At 52.1% G+C, this 18,095-nt stretch overlaps 1 protein-coding gene across 3 annotated transcripts in view; it reads right to left on the bottom strand.

The window, feature by feature from the left end:
• Positions 1-17,685, bottom strand: part of LOC147617613 (vacuolar protein sorting 38-like) — a 64,536-nt gene extending 46,851 nt beyond the window's left edge. Inside the window, exons 1-3 of one of the 3 annotated variants that reach the window (XM_086775899.1) lie at positions 17,259-17,685; positions 17,044-17,222; positions 16,363-16,569 (exon numbers count right to left, since the gene is read on the bottom strand). In XM_086775899.1, coding sequence (XP_086632025.1) covers positions 16,363-16,569; positions 17,044-17,222; positions 17,259-17,307 — 435 coding nt within the window. In that variant the 5' untranslated portion in view covers positions 17,308-17,685. Of the gene's footprint in view, positions 1-16,362; positions 16,570-17,043 lie in introns of all 3 variants that reach the window. The other 2 variants (XM_086775897.1, XM_086775898.1) reach the window with 2 other exon arrangements.
• Between the last annotated feature and the right edge of the window lie 410 nt (positions 17,686-18,095).

The raw sequence follows: 18,095 nt of genomic DNA, 5'->3' as shown, positions 1-18,095 counted from the left end.
CCCATAGTGGCTGAAATGTCCAAGGAACCTTAAAGTGCTGCCGAATACGACGAAACGAATATGGCCTGTCACGACCAGGTATCACAGCATCTCGCATTCTAAACAAGCCTAACCTGACCATGTGGTTGAGTCGTATGCGTGAAGCATCTCTGTCTGGCCAAACAATGACACGCGACCCCACAAATGTTTCGAACTGCAAAGAGTTCAAAAGTAGTCTTTCATGACCAGGATCCCATCGAGCCAATAGTAGAACTTCATGCCAAGAATTGAGAATATGCGATAAAATGTGAGATGAGCGAATACGGACAGGATGAGCCGCATTCACAATGTCCCACCATGAAGCCTACACACGTGTCCGTCCATGTGACAATCCCTCCAACTCAATCAAGTCACGAGCCATGAATACCCAAGGCTGCTCCTGCAAACACATATCCTGAAAAAGCGCCCACCTACGCGCCACCATATGCAAGCGGACATCCAGTAAAGCAACCCCACCCATTCTTTTGGGCGTCGTAATGTGATTCCAAGCTATCCATGTTTGACCCATAATATTTCCTTGCCTCTTCCACAGCATAAACCGAATGGGAGCAACCAAACAGAGAAGAGATTTGTGCGTCCAAGGTAGCAAAGGCAAAAAATAGGAAATCATGCTAAGCATAATAACCTGAGCTACCTTAACCCTCACGTGCATAGGCCACCCTTGAGCTTTCCAATACACAAATTTATCCAAGATCCGAGCAGAAATCCAAGCAAGAAGTGCTTGGGGATCCACATCCACACCCACCGGATACCCAAGATGACGAACAATGTCTCCTGTATGCACCACACGGCCTTGCCACCCTAATGCCTCAAGATCAAATTCCGTGCATACAATGAGGGCTGATTTTGTTGAATTTATTTTCAGCCCAGAAGCCAATGCAAAATTATTCCAAGCTTCCATTGCTCGATCTATATTGGCTTTTTCGGCCCTGAGAAACATAAAAGTGTCATCCGCAAGGGCTTGAGCAACCAATTGCTTGCCATGAGGGAGATGCAAACCAACCACTTCACCATGCGATGCCATAGCATCTAGGCGAGAACATAGGATGAGTGGCAATGGCAAAGAAAAGAGGGCTAAGAGGATAGTCCTGCCGGAGAGAACGGGTGAGAGAAATACCATCCGAAAGTCCTCCATTGAGCATAATAGAGCCAGAGCCAAGTAAATGCACCAAATTAGCCATTTTGGGACCAAAGCCCATGGCTGTCATTAACTGAGAAAGGAAAGACCAACTGACATGATCAAAAGCTTTTTCAAGATTCAGCTGCACCATCACAATCTCTTGCTTCTTTGCCTTGGCATAATCCACTCCAATTTGAACATTAAGAATATTATGCAAAATATTCCTGCCATGCACAAATCCATATTGATATGGATGAATAAGAGTAGGAAGCACCTTCTGCAAGCGATTGACAAAAATCTTTGTAAAGATTTTATACATAATACCCATAAGTGAGATCAGGCGCCATTGAGCCAAAGAAGTAGGCGAAGGGACTTTGGGCAACAAACGAAGTATGCCCAACTTCCAATCGGCAGGCATATATCCCTCATCCCAAACCCTTTGACAAATAAGCGTCAAAGGCTCTGCAAGCTGATCAGCATATTTTCGGAAAAACTCATTTGTCAAACCATCCCAACCAGGGCTCTTTCCCATGGGAAGTTTGGAGAGAACAGCTTCCACTTCCCCTTGGGTAACAGGAGCATCAAGCTGAACCGCCACATCAGGGTCAACTTGATATCGTACTTCAGCAAACAATGACTCCCTTGCAACCAGGACAGCCGGCGAGACATCCTCTCGAGGGGCAAGCAAATCTTCATAAAACCTGATGCAATGCTGAATAACCTCAGAAGGTTGAGTAACAAGGTTGCCTTGGGCATCCATCAGCCTAACAATATTCTCACACATATGTTTTTGATGCAACTTATCATAGAAGCGATGAGATTGACAGTTAGCATCCCGCAAAGCATCAAGACGTGCAAGTAGTTTAAAGCGAACATATTGTGCTTCCTGCACCCTAGATAGCTCCTTTTTCAGCCATTCTATGGCATCCACAACTTCAGCATCCATAGAGTCAGTAAACATGAACGCCTGCAAGCCCTTTAAAAGCGACTCTCAAGAAGAGCCACATGCTATTTTTGTATAGAGGCATTAGCAAGACCATAATGCCGCGCTAATTTCCGAGTGTTGGTAAGGAACACTGGCCAAGCATGATAATCAGCCATGGACACTCTTGTGAAGAAATGTCGTATCAACTGACGCATATAAACATCAAAAACTTCATGCTCCAAAAAAGTGTGATTTAAGCGCAAAGGCAAGCGTCCCAACAAGCCTTTATATGCATCCACAAGATGATAGACCATTTCAAACACAAGCGGCCAATGATCCGACAAAACCTGTTGTTGCTGATCAACCATCATAGTAAGAACCTCTGGCAAAAAGAGATCTTGATGTAAAATATACATCCTATCCAATCTAGCATAAGTGTCCCGAAACTGTTGTGAGACATAAGTGTAACCCCTTTCATCTGGATGCAACCAAGACCACATGTCTTGTTTTAGCGAGCTTGCTACAAAAGCTTCCCACGCCATTCTCTCCAGGCCATCCATTACAGAATGAGGCGACGTGGCTTGCTCCCTAGAGACACACATATTAAAGTCTCCCATCACAAAGCCAGGATGAGAGATTGAAAGAGCACACAAGTCATTCCACAGCAAACGGCGTGCACGAGCATTATTTGGAGCATACACCCCTAACAACCATAAAGGCGTATCATCCCAAACAATCTGTATCACTAGAAATCTTCCATGAACATCTTGAATCACAAGAGAAGGCTGAAACTGCGAACGAACAGCAAACATAACACTTGACTGCGAAGCAGGATGTCCACTGTAGAAAACATGAAACCCCTTATATACATAGGCTTTGCCAGCCAACTTATGCTGCTTATGTTCAACTGCACACAAAACATCCCAACCATGACAAAAAGTTGTACGCCAAAGCCTGAACTGCTTTTGGCGCGAAGAAACACCCTTTACATTCCATTGTACAATTTTCATAAGCCTTCCCAGAAAAGGAATCAACAAGGCCATGTACTAGGCCCAGGACAATCTACCAAATCACGAACCTTTTGAAGCATTGCATTTTTAGACATGGTATTTGTGATCTCAGATCGCCCTCGGAGTTCCCGAGCACGTGCCGAAGGGTAATGACCATCCCATGGCGAGATGACCTCACCCTTCGAACCAAACACAAGAGGCAATTGTTGTTGTGCTTCTTTTGTTAGGCGATTTCTAATAGGACAGCGTTCTACTCTATCCACCCCAAGAGCCCCTGTACCCTGAGAAAGTTGGCCTCCCGGCCTCTCAATCCTGGTCTGTTGCTGGGCACCTGAACCCAAAGGGCGACGAGCATATGTATGTAAGGGCCCGTGATGAGTACGCAAAGGCCCCCGCCAAACAGCATCTAAGAAATCCCCCCGCGGGGCAACAAATCGTGTCTTTTTACCACGTACTTCCACCCATGGCTGCTCAACCTCATTCTGAACATCCACATGTACATCCATGTGCTGGGCATCATGTAAAGGAGCATCATGCTCATCTTCCACGGGCAACTGCCCATCAACGATATCCTTGGTAGCAACAACTTGTTCTTTCTTAGGACATTCGGAGACAAAGTGGCCCATCTCACCACATTTGAAACAGTGGCCAGCAAATGTATCCCACCTCAATTCATACATTAAAGGTTGCAGCCCAGCCATATTGACACGCAAATGTGTCGGCCTAGTTCTCCCAGTATCCCACAACATGCATAGACGATTTCGGTTTCTAGATGTCATTCGAGGCACCACCAAGACATCACCAATACCTCGCATGAGACCTTGTAAAACACGCCAAAACATTGGTGGGAATTGTTTCACTTCAACCCAAACTGGGCAAGCCTGGTGCAACATATCTTGGTACTCTGCCATAGGCTTCCACGGAACCACATGAACCAACTGCCCATCCAAAAAGAGTGGCACCTGCTCCAAGACTGCCCTACGGGCTTCCGAAGTGCGAAAAAGTATTTCATAAAAGCCTCTCGGACCATCATAAATCTCCTCAAGTGCCTCAGGCGACACCAAGCGGCCCAACCATGCTCTAAGACGAGGCAACAACGGAATACGCCCAGTAAAGAAGAGCAGAGGATTGCTGTTGACGAGCGCACGACTGCTGCACGACTTCGCCTACGAGCTCCGCCTCTCCCCCTCCCGCTGTTTCTCGCCGTCGCGCCCCCCTCTCCCCCCCCCGCCAGTCCCCCGCATTCTCCTCCGTCCTCTCCCCCGCCTCCTTCATTGCGCCCTTCCTCGCCTTTTCTCCCCCGCCTTCTGCCTCGCATCCTCCCCCGCCAGCGCTCCCCCGCCTCCTTCCTCGTTACCTCCCCCGCCTTCTTTCCCCCCCGCCTTATCCTCCTCCGCCTCCTTCCTCGCTGCCTCTCCCCCCCATCCCCCCCCCCCCCCCCCCCCCCGCTTGCTTCCTTCCCCCGACTTCTCTTCCCCCGCCTCTCTACCCCCCTCGCCTTCGTCTCCTCCGCCTCTCTTCTCTCCCCCGCCACCTCTCCCCCCTCCGCGTTTTTTGTTTTTTGTCTTTTTTGTTTTTTGTTTTTTTTTTTTTTCCTTCCTCCGCCTTCTCCCTCTCCTCCCCTTCCGTCTCGCCCCTCCCCCCTCCACTAGCTCCCTCCCGCCTCAACTCCCCCCTCCCCCCCCCCCCCCCCCCCCCGCCCCGCCCCCGCTATCCTGTAGCCCTCCGCCTCTCCTTTTCCTCGCAGGGCTGTGTCCCTCCCGTTGGTGACCCCGGTTTCTGGCCTTTTCCCTCTGGAGGACTCCATGGAAGCCGCTCCGACTACCCCTGCCGATTCCGGTCTCCGTCTGGAGTTCACAGCTGAAGATCTTCAGTTGTTTGTTTCCACAGTATCCGCTCTTGAGGCCTCCTCCTTGGTCTGCAAGATAGTGGGTAGCCGTCCGATGCGGAGAGAGCTTCGCGACCTTCTGCAAGGCAGCCTTGTTGGCGTGCCCGCCAAGATCGTCAGCGTAGATTTTTTGGGACGTGGCTACTACCAGGTGGATTTCGAGTCCCCCCAGGCAGCTCAGATGGTGCTGGCTCGGAGCCCCATTGCCCTCCGCTCATCCCGGGCGTTCCTGGCGCGATGGACTCATGGTTTCGACCCCGCTTCTGACCCGCTAGCAGGCGCGACAGGTTTCCCCGTCACTATCTGCTTTCCTGGACTCCGTAGGGAGTACTTGCCCCTCTTGTCATCCATTGGCAAGGCGTTCGGACAGGTGGTGGAGACGCCTCAGACAGCGGCTTCAGTGATTGCTCGGGCAGCAGGACTCCCGGCCATTCATGTTGTGGTTCCGTCACCGGAGTCCCTCCCGAAGACGATCCTCCTCCCTTGTCTTTCTGGAGGACATCTGATACAGCGCGTGGAGTATTCGGGCCTCCCCGGCCAGTGTTACACATGTCGGGAGATGGGCCATCTCGCACGCGCCTGTCCCCGCAAGGGGGTTCATCCTTCACAATATGCCGCCTCTGGACCCCCTGCAGGAGACCTGAGTGGTGGCCATCCACCTCAGAGACCGGACATCCCTGGCTCGCCACAGCAGGCGCCATCATCTGACGAGCAGGCCCCGGCGGAGGATGCCGCGCAGACCCCGGAGGCTGGCGGATGGCAGGAGGTTCGCCGGCGGAAACACCCGGCCCGCAGGGACCGTCGCAGACGCCAGCAGGCAGCACAGGCTGGCGGACAGGCGACTCCGGCTGGCGCACAGGCACCTACCCGCACTTATGCTCCAGTCAGGGATAGGCGGCTAGCAGGTCCCACCCTGATGGACGAGGATTCAGACTCAGTGCCCGTTGAGGCCGCTGGTGGAGCCTCCCACGTGGAGACCCCGCTCTCGCCTCCCCCCGCGGGGGGCCCCGCCCCCTCCTTGGAGCAGATTCCTGAGGATCCCGGGCCGCACTCTGTGACCCCCGGCTCCCCTTCCCCTCACCCGGAGAGCACTCCTTCCACCCCCCTCTCTCCCCCCCCAGCCCCCCCCCTCCCGCCTCCCCCGGCGGCCCCCCCTGACACCTATCCTCTGGCAGATGCCTCTCCATCCTCTCCTCGCTCCCCCCCCTCCTCGCCGCGAGCCCCCATCCCTCCCTCGGCCTCTCCCGGATACTTCGCCAGACCACCCACTGCCCCGGGGCAGCGCAGCTGGGTAGGCCAGAGTTCAGTCCAGCGGCTGTTCCACCGCCACTCCGGGCCGGTGGAGATGGCGATCCTAGCTTCACCCGCCACAGAGTTCTCTCCAGCCTCCCCTGGGGGGCCCCCGCGAGTGATGGGGCTTCCAGTGGATTACGGTTTTTTCAGGTGCCTCCAGCTAGATGCTGGCCCGTTCGAGACACTGGTCGCGCCCTTGCGAGTTTGCGTGGTGTGCCATCCCTCTCGTTCTCCTTCAGTGTGGTGAGCAGCATGGTGGCTTTCTCCTTTCCTCTCAGTGTTGCCCCAGACACAGCATGGGATTGCAACTCTGTAGAGGAAGTTTTGCGTGATCAGATACTGGAGTTTTCTCACCACTTCAGCGACTTGGGGCTCACGGACCTACTGCAGACCCGATTACACTCAGCCCGCATGAGCTTGTTTGGTATAGGAGATTGGCGGGCGGATCCGGTCCACACCTCAGTTGAGGCGGTGCTACTGATTCTCCTCCATGCCGCCCCGAGGGTGCAGCCGACCTTTAGATACATATATGCAGAGGATTGGTCTCACGCCTATGCCCTGGACAGGGCGAAGGCGGAGTGGGGCTGGACACAGAGACAAGTCACCCTCTTTTTGGAGAGACTCCGCACCCGAACAGACAGTGACTATTCTCCCTCCAAGCCGGCGCCCAAGACTCACAGAGTGGAGGGCAGATCATCCGGGCCGGCTGAGAGGGGTGAGCCAGTGGCGGCTGCTTCACTTGCCATAGCTCATCCATGAGGATCCTCTCATGGAACATCCAGGGTCTCGGTGGACATCGCTGCTACATTGGTCGGGGCAGACTTCGCCAGGAGATCCAGAGGGCTCTCGTTGGAGGACCCATAGATATCCTTTTCATCCAGGAGCACCACCTTTCTGCCGGACGTACCCGCACCTGCGGGAAGATCTTGCCAGGCAGGAGTCACACTTTTTGGTCACCGGCATATGGCTCCCAGGGGAACCAGGGTGGAGTATGCATCTCAGTCAGCGAGCAGCTTCTATCCGAGGTTGTGGACTCTGGCACTCTGGTCCAGGGTCGAGCGCAGTGGATCATCCTTCGGGTTGGGGAAGACCGCATTGGTTTCCTCAACTTCTACGCCCCTAATGGGGCGACTGGGAGAGCCGAGTTCTGGAGCACCATTAGGCAGTCCCTCCCCTTGGCAGACCACTGGTGCCTAGGAGGGGATTGCAACATGCTGGAGGATGCAGAGGACAGGATGGGGGGCAGCCAGGAGACCATTCATGGGCCGGAGCTCGCTGCCTGGGAGGAACTAGTGCTGCAGGTGAGAGGCCAGGATCCGTGGACTCTCCCGGAGTTTGGCAGGTTGCACGGGAGTCTATCTTTTTCGCGCTCGGATAGACGGGCCACAGGAGTTAACCTTTCCCGCATCGACAGGTTTTACATTGATGAGTGGGCTTGTGATAGAGGTGGCACTGTGGGCATTCTTGCAGGCTCCTCGTTTTCAAACCACTTTCCAGTTCTTCTCCAAATCGAGGACTCTACGAGAGGAGAGCGGGGCCAGAGCGTCCGGATTCCAGATTGTCTCATAGAGGAGCCCGAGATTGCGATCAGAGTTGAGCAGGTCTGGCAGGAGCTGCAGTTCAGGAGAGGAACGGCAACCAACGATCTTGCCAGTGGCTTGCAGGAGATCAGTCGGATGCTCAGACAGGCTGCCTTGGACCGTCTGGAGGCCTTCAGAGAGCAGGAGAGGAGCCTACGGAGGAGTCTAGCGTCCCTCCAGAGACTCCAGGAGAGGGATCCTACGAGCCCTTGGATCTCAGAGCAGATGGAGTCAGCTCGCACTGAGATCAGATCCATCGAGGAGAGGAGGGTGGAGTTCCGATTCCATGCTCGGGCTTCTTTTTGGACACAAGCTGGAGACAGAGTGACTCGAGATTTCTTTGAGGCGACAAGGCCTCGCTTCAGACGAGAGGGTCTCAAGCGTCTTCGGCAGGCTGATGGCCAGGTTGTGGTGGATCCCCCCATGGTTCGGGCGATAGCCACAGATTTTTACAGGGATCTTCTCTCTCCTGAGCCAGCAGATGACAGGGTGAGAGAGGCTCGGGAGGCAGTCTGGAGCTTCACGAGACCGGTTGTGCCGGCCCATTTGCAGCACTCCCTTCTCTCCCCCTTCTCCGATACGGAACTGGAGGAGGCTCTTCAGGCATTACCTCGGGGCAAATGCCCAGGAGAGGACGGTCTCTCAGTGGCTTTCTTCCAGAGGTATTGGGGCCTATTACATAGGGGCTTCAGATTGGCATTCCAGGAGATTATGGAGTCGGGAGTCATGCCGGACAGCATGGCAGAGGGGTTGATTCACTTGATCCCCAAAGAGGGAGGAGACAGACTGGAGATTAGACAGTGGAGACCGATCACCTTGCTAGGCACGGCCTACAAGGTCCTAGCGAAGGCGATCAGCAGGCGGCTTCAGCCTCACCTTCCGGACATCATCCACTCCACGCAGACAGGCTTCATCCAGGATAGGAGCATTCTGGATAACATTTTCTCTTTCTGGGAGGCTACGGCTTTGGCTAGATTTCGGCAGGAGGATCTGGCAGTGCTCCTTCTCGACTTCGAGAAGGCATATGATCGGGTGGACTGGGCCTTCTTGGAAGGCACTATGGAGAGGATGGGCTTCCCCCCTCAGTGGATCCGTGGGGTCTCTGCACTCTACACATCGGCTCATAGCCAGGTGCTGATACAGGGCGTGCGCGGAGAGAGGTTCCAGCTCTCGCGCTCGGTGCGGCACGGGTGCCCCTTGGCGCCCTTTCTTTTTCTTTTTGTGGCGGAGGCCATGAGCACTTTTTTGACGGCACAGGATACAGGTTTGCGGGGCCTCCAGCTTCCCATCCGCACCTCGGAGGAGCTCCTAGACTCGGAGTTTGCGGATGACACTGCTGTCTATCTTCAGGGAGGTGAGGAGAACCTCCGCCGCTTCGCCTCAGCCATGGACAGGTTTTGCAGAGCTTCGGGTGCTTTGATCAACTGGCACAAGTCGTGTGGGTTGTGGGTCAGTTCTGTGCCCCCCCCGACTTGGAGGCCAGTTGATGGTTTTCAGTGGCTGCCCCCCGGCACTACAGTGCGTTATTTGGGATGCTACGTGGGCATTGACATATCTCCAGAGCAGCAGATAGCCCCCCTTCTTCTGAGCATTCGGAAGAAGCTTCTGTATTGGAGTACCGCTCGTTTATCTCTGGCTAGCCGAGTAGTTGTGGCCAACCAAGTTCTGCTTGCTACCATGTGGTACATCACTTCTTGCTGGGCCTTCTCGCGGGCGTGCATTGGCCAAGTGCAGAGGCTCATCAGGAACTTTCTTTGGTCCGGTGGTGACAGGCGGCCCGCCAGGGCCAAGGTGGCATGGGCTGTGATCACTCAGCCGAGGGAGAGAGGCGGCCTGGGCATTGTTGATCCTATTTGCCAAAGCCGAGCTTTGCTTGGCAAGTTGGTAGTTCGTGGCCTCCTGCCAGGCGCGCTGAGCCGTGGAAGGAGTTTCTTGTTTCCAAGATGCTCAGCCACACTCCTTCTCTTAGCGGCCCCTGGACCCCCATCATCAAGTGGATCTTTACAGAGCAGCGATCCAGAGGAGTAGGCCTTGGCTTTGAGGAGCGTTTTGCAGCTAGCCTTCTGAGGGCCTGGGCGCATCTGAGGCCGTCACTCTTCCAGACTCCCCCGGGCACCGATGAGGAGCGCCTGAGGCAGCCATTGATCTGGAACCCCTTGATTCGACTTCACAGCGGCCATATGGTTGGATCGCGGCCTCACGTGTCGTGGGGCCCGTTGAGCTTCGGCCCAGCCCAGTCCCTAGACGACTGGATATGTTTTCAGCAGCTGCCTCTAGAGGCTCAGGAGACAAGACTCAGTGGGATGAGGGGCAGAGAGTCGATGAGACAGGACATTGAGGCAGCCATCCCCCGGGAGTGGCGGACCCCAGTACAGGACCCTCCACCTCCACAGTGGATGGGTGTCTTTACTCAGCATGAGATCCTTCTAGCGGTCTGCGGCACAGCGGAGAGAGTCGCCCAACTCACTTTCGAGGTGGGAGAGGGTGGCCAGCTTCAGAGGACACGACTGGATTTGGATGGGCTCCAGGGTTGTATTCTTCAGAGGGTGCGGGTGGTCGGCTTTCATCAGAGACAGTGGCATGTAGACCCCTCACCGGCCTCGATAGGGGAGGACTGTTCTTGGAGATTATGGGCTTGGGACAGCAGGCCTCTTATTCGCCTTCAGTGGGATCCAGGTGAGTGGTTTTGGCGAGATCCCTACTCGGCCCCCACCAGCCCAGGCATCCCCTTTTTTCAGTACACAGCGAGGCTGGGGCGGCGGATTCAGAGGCACAGGATAGCGAGCACCCCAGCGGCGGCCGAGCATTGGCGGCGACAGGGGCTCTCCCCTGCCTTTCTTAGGGACTTCTGGCAGCGCCTTTGGGCCAGCTTCCGGCCCCGGAAGGTGACACTTTTTCTCTGGCTCACAGCGCATAGAGGACTGGCTGTGGGGGCTTGGCTAGCTTTTGGCAGACACCCAGCGTCCTGCCCTCGGTGCGGCCATGCACAGGAGTCGCAGCAGCACTGCTTATGGGATTGCCCACAGGCACAGCAGGTCTGGCAGCGCGCTCTCAGGATGGTTTTTGCAGGCTCACCAGGTGAGATGCTGGTGACGTGGGGTGCGGTGGCTTGGGCCACGGACAGCGGCCCGGCCCTTGGATATGAGGACGTCCCTGGCAGTGCGACCATCCAGGTCTCTGACAGGGCGATGGCGGTGGTTCCGACGCCAGACTTCTCTTCGGCAGCCCCTCAGGAGGGGGTCGGGCACAGATGGGAGATGATCAGCAGCATGACGGCTTGGCACATATGGAGAGCCCGATGCAGGGAGGCCATTGACCGCCAGGCGACTCCACCGGCGGAGGTCATACAGGCCCTCTGGGTGGACATCATTCACACCTTGAGAGGACACTGGGGGAAACTCCAGGGCGACTCGGACCGCATGAGAGGGTGCCGCAAGGCTTTCCTCCGCACGTGGCAGCCTGGCCCTTTCCTCACCGCGAGGGGCGAGGATGTCACTTGGCACTATAGGCCTCCAGTTTGGCTTTTCTCACCTCCCACATGTACTATTAGGTAGCCCCCCCCAGAGAGCGGCCAGCCACGGGGGTGGAGCTCAGGTGTTCACTGTGTTTTATCCCTCCTTGCGAGGTGAGCTTTGTAGCCTTATGGCGTTTTCTCATTAACTAATAGAAGGATCGTTTTTCAAAAAAAAAAAAAAAAAAAGATAGCAGCACGATCATGAAAATCTGCTAGCTGTTGTAGCAACAAAGGAGTCTCCATGCATACATCAGCCACACCACCATTATCTACTGCAGCCATTTGCACGCTATTTGCCTTCACATATTCTTGCAGAAGCTCAGCAGTGATCTGCAGCAAATGTGCAAACTCCGGAGAAGGTACCTGAGAACTTTCTTCTGCATTCTCTCCAACATTCACCGGAGTGTAGCTTGCATCAACATCAAGCCTTTGACGTTTTTGTTGCTCCGAGGCATCTGAAGCATAACCCACATCCTTCTCGATCATCTCCTCAATAAGATCCATGTTAAGGCTATTGGCAACCATGCCACCAACAGCAGCAGCCGGGTCATCCAAATCCATGTACAAAAGCAAAGAAAACCCATTCTCTCAAACCCTAATTCAGCACCTTTATTGTTTGCACACAGACCCTCTCTCTCTCTCTCTCTCTCTCTCTCTCTCTCTCTCTCTCTCTCTCTCACACACACACACACTCAGAAGGGGATGTACAGAGAAGAGAAAGGAAAGGCAAAAATCAAAGGGTTGCAAGAAGTAGACGTGCAAAACAGAAGTCGCAGGTCTGAAGAAGAAAATGTGCAGGTCGAAAGAAGCAACTCGCAATATGTACAGGTCTCAGGCGCAGGCGAGGAGATCGCAGGTGAGCAGAATCGAGCAGGTCGCACGCAAGCAGTGTCGGGCAGGTCGCAAGCAAGCAGTCGAGCAGAGCAGTCGAGCAAGTCGCAGGCAGGCGGCTCAAGATTCTCTCTCTCTCTCGCAATATGTACAGGTCTCATGCGCAGGCGAGCAGTCGAGGAGATCGCAGGTGAGCAGAATCGAGCAAGTCGCATGCAAGCAGTGTCCGGTCATAGCATCGTGCTCTCTCTCTCTCTCTCTCTCTCTCTCTCTCTCTCTCTCTCTCTCTCTCTCTCTCTCTCTCTCTCTCTCTCTCTCTCTCTCTCTCTCTCTCTCTCTCTCTCTCTCTGCGCGTAGCCGCCCTCTCTGTTCGCTACTGCCGCCCACTAGCCCTTCCGCCTCGCTGGCGCTATGCTAGCCCGCCTGCCTGTCCGCTAGGCTTTGTTTTTCCCACCCACCCTTGCTCAAGCCCCCAAGGCAGCAACATAACTCTCTCTCTCTCTCTCCTCCTTGCCTATGGGAAGGGCTGCAGAGTAATCTCGAGGAATGGCCCCGAGTCTCCAAGAGAAACTCGAGGCCCTCGAGACGGCAATGAAGGAACTAATCAAGGAGAACAAGAAGACATGCGATTCCAACCTCAATGAGGTGGAGAACAAACTACACCGGCACATCATGGCCCTCGAAGCACGGGTCACGGACCTTGAACAAGAGAACACAGCACTCAAGGAGGAGGTGAGTGCATTGAAAGTGGAACTGGTAGCCGTCAAGAACACTGAGAAGGAAGAAGGGGAGATCAATGACAACACTCTCACGGCCATCAAAGAAGAGATCTCCAAGGAGATCACAAAGGACATGGAGGGAAAAGTCAAAGCCAAGCAATCAGGATGGGTTGAGGTGGTGAAGAAGAACATCCGTAAAGAAGTGAGGGAGGAGACTCAAAGGGAAGAACATCAAATCATTCACACCACCATTGAGGAGGAGAAGATGAGGCATGCCCGCCGCCTCAACATTCGAGTCACAGGTATAGCCGAGACACCCAACTCCACTCCCGAGAAAGATGAACAGCTTCTATGCATGAAGCTAGGCTACAGGGAAGAGGACCCTCTCCCCTTCACCAAAGCATGGAGAGTCGGGAAAGACTCAACACGCAAACGAGCCCTCATCCTACAGTTTGCAGGAGAGATGGAGAGGGTCACCTTCATGAGGAAGAGGGTCATACTACGAGGCTTAGAGGGAGCTCCTATTTTCTTGGATGATGATCTCACGAGGATGCAGCTAGAGCATAGGAGAGCTTGCATGCCACGAGTCTTACACGCAAGGAGAGAAGGCAAGAAGGCCTTCTATCGAGATGGTCGAGTCATCATTGATGGCCGGCCCATGGATTAGCGGTTTGGGGCCTGTGGGACGCAGACCAGGCCACTGACAGAGATACACATGGCAGTATGGAACTGTAATGGTTCACTATGGGTGCAACCGGGACGACTGGAGCATGTTATGGTGGGAAGAGACATCATACTTCTGACAGAAACACATCAGAGCCCACAGAGAGGGCTACCTCACGTAGAGGGATTCCAGTGGGAGTCACCATACAGGAGGACCACACGCCAAGGTACCTCGAGAAGGTCAGGGGAGAGTAGCAGTTCTATTCAGACGGGAGCTACAGGGGAGAATGAGAGTGGTAGCACAGAATCCAGAGGCCAGATACATGTGGATCAGCTTACAGCTCTCACAGGACAAGGTTATATACATAGCCCTATGTTACTTTCCTCCATCAGGATCATCCTATGTCATTACAGAGGACATGCCACAGGAAGAGGAGACAGGAGCCTCGCCATACACTTGTCTGTCAGAGGAGATTATGCATTATTCTACACTAGGGGAAGTATTTCTTACGGGTGACTTCAATGCCCACACACAGTGCAGACAGTGTGAGGTGTATGACTATGATGACATGGAGATCCTCCACCCTGTGGATCCAGAGGAGATAGGGGCTAGTCGGGCATCAGAGGACACTGAACCAAACAGAGGACATTATGGGGACCACTTACTAGAGTTGGGAGCCAGGCATCATCTCGTTATTTATAACGGGATGCTACAGTGGCTGGGATCAGGAGGGCTGACATGCTTCCCACATGGGGGTCATACACGGACCATACATAGGTGCATTGTTTGTGTGAACCAATTATAGGACTATGATTTCTTGGCTATGTCCACAGACATTTGCTTGTAGAAAATGGGGCTTTGCATGTATACCAACTATTCTTCATTAGCAATGAGGGTCTCTTGTAAGTACTCACGCTAGCATGAGGGAGCTGCCTTACGCAGAAGCTGGGGAAAAAAGGAACTAGGAAGATCTGGTTGGGTCTACTATAGCAAGGCAGCTATAGAGACGCAACGACGGTGCTTACTATAGCAAGGAAGCTATAGAAGCAATGGACCTACTATAGCAAGGTGGCTATAGAGATCAAGAATTGAGTCAAATCTACTATAGCAAACTAGTTGATTGTGGCACTCACTATCGCAAGACAACTATAGAAGTGGGTGTTGTGATTGAATCTCCTATAGGAAGGCAGCTATAGAGATGTTGATTATGGTGCTTACTATAGCAAGGTAAGGCAACTATGGAGGACTTGGATGCATGAAGCCTACTATGGCAAGGCAGCCATATAGGATATGGAACTCGGGGAGGGGAAGGCCTGAGTTCAAATCCCCGCTGGCCCCATTGGTATCGTGGCTGCTTTGCGAGCGCCACAAGCTGTAACACCTTCGAACAGGACAACAAAATCTTGTGACTACAGAAAGATTTACTTATGGAATATATATATATATATATATATATATATAGGGGGGGAGAGAGAGAGAGAGAGAGAGAGAGAGACGCACGCGCACACGCGCACACACACACACACACACACATGTATGATTAAAACATGATCACCTAAGTAAACAGCTCTACTCCCACCTTACCAGCAGCCTCCAAACAAACTGGAGCATGGCTAACAAGTTCCCAACCCTTGTATTCATTGAGGCATTGCTTCAGCTCTGCCTCTGCTTCTTCTCAATGCCAACATTGGTTTTCTTCAGCTTTTTTCGAAGTGGCTCTTCGTTGTCTTGTTCCACTTACAACTGGCACTCCTGTTCAGTTGTTATCCATGGTGTGAAAGAGTTAAGCAATGGTGGTTCAACACCCACCACTATTCAAACGTGGCAGCCTGCCTCCAGATGACCATCATCAAATCAGAGTGTACCCATTTTTGGCTGGAAACAAGCGTTTGGTAGTTCGAAGTTTCATATTGTTCCTATAAGGACAAGTCGAAGGGTTTGGAGGATCCAGTTGCCAAATCTACCTCCAGCTCTTTTTCCTTCATGGTTTGCTTTCTGAATCCAAAGATGAATTATGTCCAACACCATGGAAGACTTTGAAACTTGAAGATTTGTCTCATCTTCCAAGAGTGGAAGAACCAATGGCTGTCGTTGCAGATGCTCGGAACCTGTTTAAAGTAACTGGAACAGTGGAGATTGAGGAGCTACTTGAAGTAGCAACAGATTTCCTACACAAGCTGTTCTTATCACCCATAGCAGGAGTGGTCCTTGTTCCTGATTGAAAAGGAACCTGATTGAAGTTTAGATGACAATGTCAGTGCATTCCATATAAGGAGGAATGGATGTCACAAGCATCACCCCTCATATGCATGTGCCATGACTACTAGCAATGTAGATTAGGTGAGAGACAAAGTCCTGACCTGTGATCTCTAATCTAAAGGGAGAGAGGGTCAATGAAAGATAGGAATGCAGTAGGGTAGATTAGGTGCATGCATGTGATGGGAGAGATCAGTGCCCGGAGGCACAAAGACCTATAAGAATGCAGGCTGAGAACAGGGTGGACATCAATCACAGACATAGGGAGGAAATGCACTGGGACTATTCCCAGCCCATGTGCAGCCCAGATTAAGCCCAGGCCACAAACCTCATGGCTGCACATATTTCTAGCCTCTGCTGCTGGGCAACAGGCCGACCTAACCCATCAAAGATAGCAACCAGCTGCCACAGGGGTTTCTCCCGCCACTAATTCAACTTCCAATGGAGGAATTGTGTCTGTAGATAAATGTTGCATGAAGAAAACTAAAATGCATATGGAACTTAACAGTTTCAGAAAAAATACCTGTAAGCGACTATGTGCTGCTACCAGAGATTTAGCCACAATCAAAAGGGATCGGGCAGAAGAAAGTAGCTTGTCTTTCGCTATAGCTACATCCTCGGATTTCTCTTGCAAAGACACTTTGGCATTCTCTAGACTCAAATCCCTAAACTTGAGTTCCTTGTTTATGGCTTCCAATTCATCGATCCGATTCAATGACAGCTTGCGGACCTATGCACAAATCAAGGCATCCATTCACATTACTAGAAGCCAAGAAAACAATCTTAAAACACCAGATTAGAGCAAACGAATAATCATCATGCATCGGCAGCTAATGTCCATAAATAATCAGCACCATCAGCTACTCTCCATAAATAACAGCATCAAAAAAAAAACAGGAACCAAATCCATTATTGCTAGAGATATTAACCTTAATAAACAGATGATGTATATGATTAACAACAACAAAAAAAACGCTAATGAGGGATCGTTACCACGATCTTCACCATGAATTATTCCTCATTAGAGACAAATATACCCTAATTAAACAGCTAATGTCATGATCAACAAAGAAATTAACAGCTGATATCCATGGTGAGTCACATTTGATCTCCATGTTCGTGATTAACGCTTTCCATAATCAACATTTTGATTAACAGCAGCTAATGATTAGCCGCATCAGAAGCCCTAATCAGAGATGTTTACCTGCAAGGCAGACTCGAGCTTTTGGACGAGGGCATCACGTTGGGCACGCAATTGCGAGGCAACAGAGGTTGCACCGCAGAGGTCTGCGAGGGAGTTCTGCAAATTCTCCCAAGGGATGACTTTAAGGCCAGGTGGGTCTTCTGAGATGGGGACAAGGATTCCTTCTTCTTCATTTCCTGAGATGGGGACAAGGATTCCTTCTTCTTCATTTCCTGCGTCGCCCAATGGCAAGTGATGCTGCTGTGTTTGCTTTAAATCGCCCATAGGGAAACCCCGAGAAACAAATCGAAGCTCAGGAGTGGCCCATTCATAGCTTTTCTTCCTTCATACTCTTGTTGGTGCTGGGAATTGTTTTTTTGTGCTTTTTCCTCCTTGGTTGGTTGGTTGTTTTGTCTGGCTTCCCTCCCTCGACCTAATGGCAGATATGGCCTATGAGCCAGACCCACCTACCTACTTACTAGTCCATGGTGGCTTGTGCTCGCTTGCTTGTGACCTCCTTTTCGCCCTCCACCTCGCATGTTTTTGTTTTTCAAGCCGAGGTCAGAAGCGAGCAAGCTCGTTTCGAAGACTCGAACAGAGAAATGCTTTTGTCATTAGCTTCTTTCCACCTAGTATGATGCATTACCTTTAATGCAGGCTTGTGCTCTCTTTCTTGTGACCTCCTTTTAGATGATGCATTACCTATAATGCGTTATGTATGTTAATGCGTTATGTATGTGAATAAGGCCAAATAATGTGTAAATGTGTGTAACACACCTCACACCTGTGAACAAACCTCAAACGTGTGACCCCGCCTCAAACAATGCTCAAAACCTATGGATAACTTGTAAAGTCAAATGCCCACTAATCTTGATCTTGAAAAGTTATCAATTCTCTATTGCCAAGGTACCTTTTAGTGAATGAGAGGAGGGAACATGCGGGGGAGATCCTGCCTTTGGGGGAAAGGGAGATCTCCCCTTTTTCTAGGGATTTTCCCTTTTTCCACTCAGTGTTGTGTAAAGCACCTAAGGATCTATAAACTTTTTGAGATTTGAAGAGTTATAATATTGATG

The sequence above is a fragment of the Cibotium barometz genome, chromosome 36 (genome assembly GCF_041138505.1).
Source record: "Cibotium barometz isolate CiBa-2024 chromosome 36, ASM4113850v1, whole genome shotgun sequence".
NCBI classification, from domain to species: Eukaryota; Viridiplantae; Streptophyta; class Polypodiopsida; order Cyatheales; family Cibotiaceae; genus Cibotium; species Cibotium barometz.
Note: the sequence above shows the minus strand (reverse complement) of the source record. Positions and strands in the feature narration are given on the sequence as shown.